This window comes from Filicampus tigris, chromosome 6 (genome assembly GCF_054856515.1).
Source record: "Filicampus tigris isolate MCC_2025a chromosome 6, RoL_Ftig_1.0, whole genome shotgun sequence".
In the NCBI taxonomy this organism is placed as follows: domain Eukaryota; kingdom Metazoa; phylum Chordata; class Actinopteri; order Syngnathiformes; family Syngnathidae; genus Filicampus; species Filicampus tigris.
Window position 1 is genome coordinate 4,255,302 of NC_141222.1, and position 13,915 is coordinate 4,269,216.

Sequence of the window (13,915 nt, forward strand, 5' to 3'; positions counted from 1 at the left end):
AGGGCCAGGTAGAGACCGATTTTAACTTAATTTGAACCAGTAGAACCAGTCGAACGTGATATATGGTTAAGATATATGTTTGTAGACAATGACAATATCGACAGCTTTGCAACAGAATAGAGGGTGGTAATTACCACGCGATTTTTTACATTAAAAATAGTGCTTATCTTGCACAGACACTTTATTTTTACCTCTTCGATTGAAACAATAAAGATGAATAAACTCGAGTCTGTGTGAAAGCCACATGTCTAAGGTCTCAAATTATTTTGGAATTATGTTTCTGTCTGCTACAGGGGCTGGGATATTAATTATTTTGTAGGTTTTGAATTTCTGGGAAAACTTCAGGTTTTCAAGGGTAATTCCAAAGACGACCGGCAGTTTTGGGGAGCTGTTGAGCCAGGCGCTTTGGGCCTTAATGGGTTAAACAATGTACTGTACATCTCAGTATTAACAAACAGAGGCATCGTTCCATGTCAAATCACCCAAGCAGATTTGGATTTTAATGAAACTTGCTGTACTTCTTGATAGTGATGGCACAACACAAAATCTCAAATTTTAGGCAGGGGTTTGGCAGCTACCGCCCAGCGAATATTGACATTTTCGGCAAAAAGGGGCATGGGTTTCTTCCTTTGAACCCTTATACCTCAGGAACTGCTAGGTCAATCTTCACAAAACAGAAACTGTTGGAAAGTGAATTCAAGCGTTTAGAAGATTGGTGGCGGCACGGTGGTCGACTGGTTAGCACGTCTGCCTCACAGTTCAGAGGTCGTATGTTCGATCCCGGCTCCGGCCCCCCTGTGTGGAGTTTGCATGTTCTCCCCGTGCCTGCGTGGTTTTTCTCCGGGTACTCCGGTTTCCTCCCACATTCCAAAAAACATGCATGGTAAGTTGATTGGACTCTCTGAATTGCCCCTAGGTGTGATTGTGAGTGCGGATGTTTGTCTTTGTGTGCCCTGCGATTGGCTGGCAACCAATTCAGGGTGTCCCCCCGCCTACTGCCCGAAGACAGCTGGGATAGGCTCCAGCACTCCCCGCGACTCTTGTGAGGAGAAGCGGTATAGATAATGGATGGATGGATGGATAGAAGATTGGTGCATAATTTTTAACTCGACCTTTTGACGTATAACTTTACTTTGAAATTAACCTTGTGGATCACATGACCTTAACAAAAATTTCCAGGATATGTTATCCCTCACAAATGTTATCCCTAAAATATATAAAAGTTTCAGAGATTTTGGTGGGTTAAGCAGCAATAAGGAGTCAAAGTATCCATAGCGTCAGATATACATTGAATATTCATTAAAAGTTGAATATTGTAACTATTAAAAATAAGTGCATATTTGCAAAAAAACAACGTTCATCAGTTTGAACATTAAATGTCTTGTCTTTGTGGTGTATTCAACTGAATATAGATTGAAAAGAATTTGCAAATCATAGTGTTCTGTTTCTATTTACTTTTTTTGGGGGCAACAGAGTGAAGCTCTGTCAGTAATCATTGCTTTCTGAAGAATGCTTGGGGTTTGTAAATGCAATTCATTTCATTGCGCTTCAATTATAAATGGATTTGCACTATTTGTCATTTCCTCGTGAATAGCGGAGATTGACTGCAAAATGGCAGCGCAAAGCTCAGAAGCAGCTCCAGCTCCAGCAGGTGTTTACTATTAAACATCGCCCATTCATCCAAACCACATGAATCAGGTTACAAACTGCAATATTACTTTATTGCAGAACATAACTTTAGATTGTCAGCTCTTGAAATGAAATAAAACTTTACTTGGAAGTACTGTAGACCACTACAGTGCATACACTTTTTAATCTTCCAAACACAGCATTCATATCTCAAAAAGTTAACCCTTTATAGGGCAGGTGACTATTTTTTGGTCATTTCCGCATCCTTTGCAAATGGTCACCCTCTTTTACCGGGTGAGGTCAAGAACCATATGGTCCTCACTCAACGATTCAGAAGAGATCACCCCACATCACATGGCTGTGATGTGAATAATTAATTAATTAATTATTAATATGATGAATTATTAATTTATTTTTCAGATTAATTCTAACTCTGGTTATGCCCCCCAATAACACTCTAAAGCTGTGTTTTTTGAGTCAAGGCACATTTCTTTCATGGAAAAAATCCTTCGGCACACCACCATCTGAAATTGCGGAGAAAAAAAAGCTTATTTTAACAATATATGTGTTATATTGTTTATATAAGCATTTTTTAACATTGAAGAATGACGTTATAGAGCTTTTCATCACATAGCAAGCACAACAGAGTTGGTGCCGTTGCATGTCCGGTAAAAATATATCCGATTGCAAGTTAGCTTTCGTTGTATTGCCTCGCACCAGAAACTTTGCTGGATGTTTTTGTCTTCTTTTGACCTCAACTCATACTAGGGCGTTCATCTGCGTCCGGATTTTGTCCAGGGTCCAGTTCAGAGTCAGCAGTTTTCCTCTTCAAAAACGTATCCATCACTGTCACTGTCAACTTGCTCTCCACCTGTCGCTGCATCCATGCATCACTAATTGGATGGTCAGTAAACAAAGACAATTAGCTACCTGCTGCTACCTACTGGTATGGAAGAGTACTACAATGTAGTAAATACATGATTACGCTGCCAGGCGCTAGACCGCACAGGCACCCAAATTAGATTTCCTACCGCACACCTGACAATATCTCACTGGTGTGCCCTGGCACAGTGTTTGAAAAACACTGCTCAAAGTGCATTTTTTTAAATTTTGTAGTATTTCAACGAGCGCCCTATAAAGAGCTAAGGGCTTTCAAATAAGTAACAATTATTTTAGGACATAGAATGAATTATTTTTCCAATGTGAGGATGTGTACCATACTTCTTTAATTACATTAGTTGAAATATGGGGTTGGTAATGACAAAAAACAAAAAAAACAAACAATGCCTTTTCTACTTTTAAGCAAAAAGCCCAAAAACACTGCATTCCACTGGCATTGAGCAGAATTCTTGCATCATCAAAGAGAGTGATCACTGATAGATCACCCGACTTCCATGCAAGCAGGGTGTGATAAGTATCCACTCAGTGATGGTGTGAATGTCAATACCGGCATACATGTGCTGTGCAATTGACTAGCAACTACCCGACAAAACGATAGGCTCCGATTCACACGCACCTTGAACAGGATAGCTAATGGATTGTAAACATTTTACAGGAATATATGTGTTTTAGCAAAACCTCATCATAAAATACATTTTCAAAAATCAACAATAACCTTCAAAGATGAAGGTCAAAATCCAACCATAATGGCATGTATAGGAGTGGTGTAGAAAGTGCGGATGTCTCAATCTGAGGCCTGTGCCACTGTGTAAGATCAGACTCGAGCACATAATGGTAGGGAGGTTTGGCTCAGGTGCTTTGGCTCTGTTGAATACAATTATTATTATGAATATGCTACCCTGCATGCTGCAAACGTCGTTGACGTAACCAATCAATATTGCGCAAGCTTGACTGTTGGCGCTGTAGAAAAAAAACAAACACACAACATAAAACACAAAAGGAATTAGTTTAGAAATTTGACGAATTTACTTTATAGTGAATTGTTGATTTTTACTGATTGGCTACATTAATAGTACACGACCTCTTCAATGGCACAGTAGGCGTAAACATGTGGTTGAGATGATTTAAAATAAAGAACATGACTATGGAAAGCACTCTATATGTGAAGTGTGGAAAACCTGCAAAGAAATGAACAAGACTCCCATTTAGTAGAGAATTCAATAAAGATTTGACTGCTGGTATATGCACAATATTTCATAAATTTTAATTTGACTTTTTTTTTATGGGGCACTTCATTGCATTATGGTGTAATATGTATATTAATTATACATTTTTTTCATTGGCTTCTCACTGACATGATTTATGATATGAATGAGAATGAGCACATTTGTTTTGTACATATTCACAAATTCATTGTTCACTGACAATGGTGTCCCCCTCAGGCTCCCTGTCGTGCTGAGCTGCAGAGAGCACTGGACAGATTGGCATCCAATTCCCGCACCCATGATGATCTCTTCACAATTCCCATTCCCAACTGTGACAAGAATGGAGACTTCCACACTAAACAGGTCTGTGACATGAAGTACGCAATTCCTGGCTGTTACTAATCTAATAGAAAATGAAAGGCCGATGTTGATACATCAAGTAGTTCCTTCCAAACTACATCATCTGTTTCTGAGCCAGAATACATAACATGCCTGCAGCAGATTAAATATTGCCTTATGAGTGCAAAATCAACACAAACGTGTCCAAGTAGACACTCCTTTGAGATCAGCAAGGTCTTGATTTATTTAATATTATTATTTTTAGCTCACACGAAATATGATTTACTTTCCTTTCGAGAGCTGAACGGTGCATATCAAATGCATTCCACTCAATGCCTCACGACTGATTGCATTGCAACAATGGATGCTGTTACCTTTTGGACATCATTTCTTTTAGTTTGTTATTTTTCTGCTTTGCCCAGATTCTTCAACAATTCATATACGCTTGATAATACTTGTAGCAAGCGAAAGGGAGAGAGAGACTAAGACTGGAGATAAGATTGCTGTGAGCTTTGTATGTAATCAAAGAAAAGCTCTGAAAAGGCACACGTCCTCACCAGACTGACATACACTGATTGTGCAACGTGTTAAAGTTTCCCTGTCTGCAGAAATTCTGAGAAATCTGTTGACTGTTAGAAACTGCGATAAAAAGTACTGGGAAGTAAAGCACATGTCATGAGGGACAAATAAGAACATTTTATGGAGAGTTGCTGGCTTGTTCACTAGCCAATGAAAATATAGCGTCCAAAATATTTTTCAAATGTTTTATCTATGCCGTGCCGTTCTTGTAGAATCTCCAGTGCTTCGATTATTATAGTTAACCCTTTGACATTCAGTTACTCATTTCTTTAAACATTATTTTTCCAGCAAAAGAAAGAGCATTTGTCAACAATTCATCACGTGCCAGCCTACGATTTGTGGTATTCTAACTTTTATAGAATTTTGTTGTAATTATTTCCAATTTCCTATGTTCATATTTATTTTGAGTGATCTATGATGCAAGGAGACCAATGTACCCAAAGTAAAAAATATAGATTAAAAAAAAAAAAAAGCACATGAAAAAAAAAAAAAATACAATGTTTCTTGTTGCCAATATCTGCCCCTAATTACTATTTTTTGACAAAACAATGATTTGTCAGTTCAGGGGTCCAAGATATTAACATTAGAGTTTGGTTGTCTGCATTCCAGTTACAAACTAATGAGTTCCCTCACTTCCAATCATCCATCCATCCATTATCGATACCGCTTCTCCTCACAAGGGTCGCAGGGCATGCTGGAGCCTATCCCAGCTGTCTTCGGGTAGTAGGCGGGGGACACCCTGAACTGGTTGCCAGCCAATCGCAGGGACAAACAAACAACCACACTCACAATCACAACTACGGGCAATTTAGAGTGTCCAATCAACCTACCAAGCATGTTTTTGGAATGTGGGAGGAAACCGGAGTATCTGGAGAAAACCCACACAGGCACGGGGAGAACATGCAAACTCCACACAGGGAGGCCGGAGCCGCGATCGAACCCACGACCTCTGAACTGTGAGGCGGACGTGCAAACCAGTCGACCACCGTGCCGCCCCACTTCCAATCAATGTCTGCTAAAGTTTTGTGATTACAGCCTTTTTTTCCTGTGTGTTTTACTGTATTTATTAATGCTGTGAACAGGATTTGTCATTCTACTGCAGGCAGTATGAACGCAAAACATATCCCGTGTTTGGTCTGGCATAATTTAAAATTTAATGTTGGAATGTTCCAGCCAATAAGGTAGTTAGCACATTTAAAGTAATCTAGAATGTAATTGTAATTGGAAAGCTTTAGTGGTAATACTTGAAATGACCACTGACTGATTTTCAGTTCAAATGAAAGGCTTCTGTCACAATTTAAACAGGTCATTCATTGTCTGTCCATTTGAGCATTGCAATCATTCACAATCTTTTGGGTTGTGGTGGTATCAAACTAGAAGGCTCAAAATGACTAAAGCCGCTTTTCCACTACAGGTTCTAGATCAGCCTGGCGCCACACCGCCCTGGCCTTGCATGACCTGACCTGGCCTCTGTTGCTTTTCCATTAAAACAGGCACCAATCATTTAGGGCGGGATTGGGGCAGGACCAACTACACACTCGCAGAGTGGCAAGTCTCGGACACTTCAATGATGTGGCGATGTCGCAAATTACAGACCATCAAACGCATAGAAGCTTTCACACAGACGAAAAATCCATTTCCGGATTCAAGCCGGCGAGAGACAGCCACCTGCCACCCGTCGCCAATAACAATACAGTATAAATCGCTGACATGTTCAAGATTTCATTGCGACAAAAAAAGCAATTTGTAACTGTTAAAGAGGGAAGTCAAACCTAACATATTTTTTTCCAGAATATGTTCTATGCAGGCCCACTAGTTCAAATATGGCACTCTGATTAATATTGCGTTTGGGGACTATAAGTTAAGCAAAATGCAAAATGCACCCATTTTTAGCCATCTCATGGGGCGGTCATTTCGTCACTTCTGTTGACTGAAGATGACATTGAAGTCACTCAAGGTAACGACCAATGCAGCTCATCTGTTTTCTGAAGCTGAGCCATGATTGGTCATTATCTGAGCCTTGAACAACTTTGATGTCATCTTCGACAGAAGTGGCAAAATAGCCACCCCCTGAGCTAGCTAAAAACAGGTGGATTTCTTATATTCCACAAATGCAATATTAATACGAATGCCGTGTTCAGACTAGTGGGCCTGCATTCATCCATCCATCCATTATCTATACCGCTTATCCTTCACAAGGGTCGCGGGCGTGCTGGAGCCCATCCCAGCTGTCCTCGGGCATTAGGCGGGGGACACCGTGAATTGGTTGCCAGCCAATCGCAGGGCACGCAGAGACAAACAAACATCCGCACTCACAATCACACCTAGGGGCAATTTAGAGTGTCCAATCAACTTACCATGCATGTTTTTGGAATGTGGGAAGAAACCGGAGTACCCGGTTAAAACCCACACAGGCACGGGAAGAACATGAAACCCCACACAAGTAGGCCGGAGCCGGGATCGAACCCACAACCTCTGAATTGTGAGGCGGATGTGCTAACCAGCCGACCACCGCCGCCTGCATTGAACATATTCTGGAAAAAATATGTTTGGGTTGACTTTCCCTTTAAAACTTGCTGAAGATCTGTGTGACTTTGAACGAACCCTGACGGAAAAACATTTACACTTGCAAACCTGCACCGCTCAGTGATACACGGAATGAAAAGTGATGATTTTGGAGAGATGAGAGATATCCGCTCGACACCATCGAGTACACATACATTATGTTATGTCAACAACACCTAACCATACAATTTCATATGTTCCAATGGATGAAATAGTGACCGGTGACGCTTGTGGTCAAAGAGTTTTGCAAGCCATGCGTACATCATCACGTCCATTCACTCGGCCGCCTCTCATTCGTTTGGCTGCCTCTCTGAGTTGCTCATTGTCGTCAACATTCCGGCATCTGAAATCCTCCGGCAGCCACCCCAAGCCGCCATCCGGCAGGTGGGGGCCACGACCCACGCCGAGGCTCCGGGCTGCGGGTAGAGAATGTCGTCATTGCTGGTCAAGACCTTGGGAAGGCTCCACGGGGTGTGCCTTGTGCTCCTTTTGGAGACCTGGCGACCTCTCATTCATTTGAATGGAGAGCTCGCTGTCATTTAAATAAATGGACTCGGCGAGGTGTGCGCAGCTTCCTAAAATTACCACAAGCTTCAATATTTCATCCACATGTACATATGAAATTGTAAAAATGGTTAAGCATTGTTGTAAAACACATAATTGTGTGTACTGTAGGCTATACTGTATTTTCTCGATACTCAATCGCTTAAAACCAGGAAATGGGTGTGTGCAGTGTAGTTATTTGGCTAATCAGATGACAGTAACCTCACGACCCTGCTCGGCCTGTGTTTCACATCCACGTTGGAAGAGGTTATGAGGAACGGTTCCATTTTAACTGCACGGCCATGAAAAAATGGATGGAAAAGCGACCATTAAAGGTTATTGCTCTTTAAGATAAACATTTTTTTTAATTACTATGTGTCCTCTTCTACAGTTGACCCCCACATACTTGTGGCTCGACGCCCGTGAATTCACGTGTTCGAGGATTTATTGAATTTTCAAAAATGTTTTACCTGTGTATCTCGGGGGGGGGGGAAATAAACTCCCCATTCTTTGTGGTGAATGAATATTGGAGGTTCATCAGCATTTTTTAAGATTTTTTGGGGGGGGGGGGTTAAAACAAAAAAAAACAAAAAATCCCCCCCACCAATGCATTTCAATTGCCGTCAAGTACGTGCAGATTTTCGCTGTTCGTGCGCTGGCCCAGCCCCTATCAACAGGGAATAGTGAGGTTCCGTTCTATAGTTTGAATTGTAATATTACCATTCACCACTAGATGGCAGACATAACTTAGTTGCGCTTACACCGGGTCTTATACTACCCTATACTATAACATGAGTAGGCCTAATAATTTTTTTTTGTAGATTTCGAATGACTTGCAGGACAAACATAGTACCGTATCTTAAAATTTAGAGTGAGTAGGTGTTTGTGAAAAAAATGCACAAAACTTTGCTTTCCAGTGCTGTTTGTGAAAAAGAGTCCTTTACACGGGGGAAAAAAATGACATTATGTGGTTATTTTTTAGATTGTTCAGCCCTTTATTGTTGAAGGTTGGATCTTTTTTACATGCATAGAGGAATGCATTCTGAAATATATTAAGAGCACGTATTTTGCACATATTTTGTCCATATTTAAAATGCCATTTTTGTCATGCATCTGGTTAGGAACTGTGTGGTTCTATGTGGGCCCCCAGTAGTGCTGATGAAAAATTGTGGCCCCCTCCATCATTCAAGTTGCCCATCCCTGCAGGTTTATGTAATAAACTTTAAAAGCAGCAGCTTTAGGCTGTTGCACTGTGTTTGTTAAGTGACTAAATGGAAAAAAAGAGAAATCAAGCAACACATTACACTGTATTGTGTACATTTTACATTACATTTACCTTAATCATGTGACCCATAGCCAGTGTTTAAGACGGTTAAAAATTACTCACATTTCTGCCCACAGTGCCATCCAGCCCGTGACGGCCAGCGAGGAAAATGCTGGTGTGTGGATCAGAAGACGGGCATGAGGCTGCCGGGCCCGCTAGAGCTGCGAGGGGAACTGGACTGCCACCAGTTAATGACTGCTACTCTGAGGGATTGAAGAGCAAGCCATTCCATGAGGGTATAGGAGCAGCTTAGTTCAAATGGTGCTTATGAGCTACGTAAGAAAACGCCCCACAGTCTCACTTCATTTGAGGCCGACGGTACTTGAGCTCATGCAACAAAAGGAATACGTTTGAAATTGAAATGAGTTATTTTGTTGTTGTTGCTTTATTTCTGAATGTATGTGAGTCTTGTGGGCACTTGTCATGTATTGTGTCTACGATGTGAAGTTACGACATGTAGTCATTTGATGCTGTACGTGCTTTAACAGGTGGTAGTAAAAAAAAATAAAATAAAAAAAAAAGCACAAAAGGGAAATGTTTTATTTTCTCTCGTATCAAGTAGATTAAGATCTGGAAACCTTCCATGGTATACATGTTCCAGTTCATCCAGTTGACAGCAGAACATAAAATTAGTACAAAATGAGAAAGGCCATGCTCTCCTTCCATTAGCAACAAGATGATTAAATCTACGTAAGGTGAAAATCAAGAGCAGTTGGAAAAAGCAGAACACTAAACGGTTGTGAGAGCACAGAAAAGATTTTTTTTTTTTCTCCATTATACATCTGCACCCGACACCATTTTGCCCAACGACTTGTCTTTAGCGCACTGGTCCCAACAGTATTTTTTTCAGCTACAACTGAAATGCTAAATGACTCTGATGTGTGCTTTGATATATTAATACACACACTTTCTTCAGACTGTTTGATATACTACTTGGGTGGTAGGATGCACTGATTGTACCAACCTATAAACAATCTGTATTTTTTTGGATCATCATGATTGATTTGGACTCGAAAGACTTAGAAGCAATTATTTAATTAGCTACTTATATGAGACATTGGCCTTTATTAGAAAATGCATTTCCACACATAAGCAGAATGAGTAAAGTTGTGTGAAAAAAGTCTTGGCAAGAAATCAGCATCATTTTTAATATTATCATCATTATCAACATCATCATCACATCCATTATAAAAACATCTTCTGTAAGTGTGTGGGAATAGTTTTAGTATTGGGATATATGTTTTAAAGGGCATGCCAAGTCAAGTTGATAAAAGCACAAGAATAAAGGCTGTCTTTTAGTGCAGTAATAGAAGATAGTCATTTATTTGTAAAGGAAACTTGTCCTTTACTCTTCTACATAGAGCCATTTGTAGGCCAACATCACCAAAATTACAACAGAGCAAAATAACTTCACCTAGAAGGCTGGAAAAGTGTCATAATGCGAAATTTACATTCACAGAAATAGTGAATGTTTCCCTCGCTCTGTACAAAAGAGCATGAACAACACTCTGACACATTTCTGGAATTTATGTACAAATATGACGCTTGTTTTCCTCTGAGTCTTTTATGTCTCAACCCTAATAAGTCTGCCAGTAATTCAGACCATCATAAGGGGACTCACCACAAGAAACTGACATTAAAACATTTGGTTTGGTTAGACAGCGAGAGAGAGAGAGAGAGAGAAAGAGAGAGAAAGAGAGAGAGAGAGGGAGAGAGAAAGAGAATCGACCCAACAGCTTTAAAATACCCTAGACCAAAAAAAAATTCACATTTCCCAAAGACTACTAATTAATAATGATGTTGGCAATGGCATTGAATGCGGAACTGCGCATAGCGAGCAACTATTTGTAAACAACTAGAGTCAAACACATTTATCTGTCCAACTTTTGTCTTTCAGAAAGCTAACAAATGATCTTGGCTTTTATTCTCTGAGGCGTTCTAACGATGTATTTAAACTGTATGTCTCTTGATCTCTAACTTTGCTGTATTGAACTGTAGCCACATTTCCTAACAATAGAAGGTGTAGAAAATGACAACATGTTTGCATGCATTAATATCACTCCAAAGCTGAAAAGAAATCTTGTGTGTCTTGTCCACAATCGGACAGCTATATTCAAACACTGAAGTGAACAACAATCGGAAAGCGAGTTTTGCATTCAAAGAAATTAGTAGTTACGTGGTTATTGTTTGTTTGATTAAAAATGTAAACATTGTAAAGCATTCATTAAAACATTTTAGAAACCGCATTGCTGATGTTGTTATTACTTGTATGCTCAGAAACAAGACTTCAGTTTGTAAATCTCTTTACAGGTTTGCAATCAATTGCTATCATCATAGTAATTAGGTCACTAATTATGGATACATTGTAGCATTGATGTACAATTTGAAAATTCTGACAATACAGGGTTTTTCCTGGCTCAAATTGAGGCAGAGGTGGAACCATCCTGACCATGCACCATGATTATTATATTATTCTGTAAATTCAAATGACTCACTTTCTTTTACAGGGAACATACTTTAAATTAAGAGTTCCAATAAGAATGACTATTATCACATTAAAGAATTCATTTATTAAAACTAGAGCCACAATTTTACTTAAAGTGTGACCGCAAAGAGTCACATTATGCATATGGGCGCACATAAACTGCCCCATCCTATCGCCTCACTCCCTATAGCTCTCTTGCATATTTTGACAAAGTCTCCTTCTTTGTATGGCTTTTTACCTTATGCAGTGTTCAAACTTCCAAGCAAATTCAAACAAATGCTTCATAAATTCGGGAAACAACTGTGTCTACTTTTCTGCCTGACCTTTCAAAGAGAGCAACTTGTGCTTGCGATTCAGTCCACTTTGGAAAATTCCTGGTTGATGTTTGCATGGAAGGAACTGAAGTACCGCTAAAGATGTGAAGCCGTGCTCAAACGATGCCAAACATATGAGGCAGATTGACCCTGCTGAAAACCTCCCAGTTTAGACCAGCATATGAGTTCACAAGACATGCTAGTTTTGCTGCATATTTCTGCTGGTATTGCTGCTTTGCTTTTGTTGTTTGTTTTTAATGGGGTTGCCATTACATTCAACAAAAACTCTTGGTATGCAACACTACTCAACATTTTCTCCCTCGATCTCATTTGTGTCAAAGTGCATGCGTGAGATGCACATACCTGGTACCTCGCTTGCCGAATGTAATCTGTTCAATCGCCGCTTTTGGACAAGCTCTTTATCATAAACGCAACAGCGTGCCCATATTTGGAAGTGCTGATGTAGCAACCAACCAGGAAATAATAAGTGAGTATTTTCCCACTGGTTTACAAAATGTTAGTGATGGGCATGACAGCTCTATTAAAGAGAATGTCAACCCAAGCATATTTTTTTCAGGAATATGTTCTAGCAAGCCCACTAGTTGGAACAAGGCATTCTGATAAATATTGCGTTTTTGGAATAAGAGTTAATTCATTCGTTTTTTGCCATCTCCGGGGGTGGCCATTTTGCCACTTCTGTTGACTGAAAATGACATCATATAACTGTTCAGGGCTCAGGTAACGACCAATCACAGCTGACCTGTTTTCTGAAGCTGAGCAGTGATTGGTCGTTACCTGAGCCCTGAGTAGTTGTGATGTCATTTTCAGAAATGACAAAATGGCCGCCCCACGAGATGGCTAAAAATGAGTGGATTAACTCTTATTCCAAAACGCAATATCAAGCAGAATGAGGGGTTTCAACTACTGGGCCTGCTGGGAACATTCTTGAAAAAAAATATTTTGGGTTGCTTTCCGCTTTAAGTGAACTGAATCAATAGAATCAGTTAAATCAAAACGAACCGTTCAAAAGATTCGTTCACCGAATCGTTCGCTGTTACTAGTAAATAAGTCTGCCAAAATAGCAGTAAATTGCTTGCCAGCCAGTCTCCTATTGGAGACGCTTTCTGACGTCACGACGGCGCCGCCGTAAACTAGAATGTTTCAATCCGAGGGGATTTGCCATCGTGGCAGACATCTGAGTACGCGCAGCGCCGCCCAGTAATGCTCCACATAGATTGCCCCAATATTTTCACCAATCAGGAGTCGGACAGTAGGGCTAATTATGATCGTCTCTCTCTCTCTCTCTCTCTCTCTCTCTCTCTCTCTCTCTCTCTCTCTTTCGCTCTCTAAGATGCAATGCACTTGTTATATCGTTCCGACAACTTCTGAAAGGCCCCCTGGCAGTCCTCCGGTGTGAACGTGTCCACGACCCTCACCACAGCCTCTTTCATCTCCTCAGTGGTCTCTTAATGACTGCCTCTGAGGTTTTCTTCCCTCCAAAAGTCACAGGGAGCAAAGTCTGAACCGTAGGGAGGGTGAGGAACTGTCTTGATATCTATCTATGTAAAATAGTTGGAAACATGCATGGACTTGTGAACTGGAGCATTGTCCTGTAGAAATGACACAGACACGACCTGAAGAGCGCCGGCCTTTTGACTTGGGACAAATTTAGTGCAAATTTTCTGCATTTTCAATTCATCATGAATAATTTTGTGTACTGTTGCCACACTGACTTCAAACTCTACACTAATTGATTGTCTCTATTGACACTCGACAGCCCTCATCTATTTTGATGCATGCAACTTGCACTCCCACCTACAATCGGAGCCTATCAGGTTATGCCAAACACAATGACAGCCAATCAGTGTCCACTTAAGGGTGTGACATTGACCATTATTCTTTACACCCCCAACAACTCAAGCACAAGCCCCATGCATCAAAATGGATCTCATCATCATAGAGAAACAGTAAAGTTAGAGATTAAAGGGAACACTTGGATGATCTTAACATTGGCACTTATAGGTTTGCATGT

The 13,915-nt window shown here is 40.4% G+C and overlaps 1 protein-coding gene across 1 annotated transcript in view; it reads left to right on the top strand.

Moving 5' to 3' along the window:
* The window catches only part of LOC147145527 (insulin-like growth factor-binding protein 4), a 28,061-nt gene extending 16,731 nt beyond the window's left edge, over positions 1-11,330 (top strand). Inside the window, exons 3-4 of the mRNA XM_086034693.1 lie at positions 3,972-4,097; positions 9,162-11,330. Of these exons, the coding sequence (XP_085890819.1) occupies positions 3,972-4,097; positions 9,162-9,299 (264 nt within the window). The 3' untranslated portion in view covers positions 9,300-11,330. The remainder of the gene's footprint in view (positions 1-3,971; positions 4,098-9,161) is intronic.
* Positions 11,331-13,915: the final 2,585 nt, after the last annotated feature.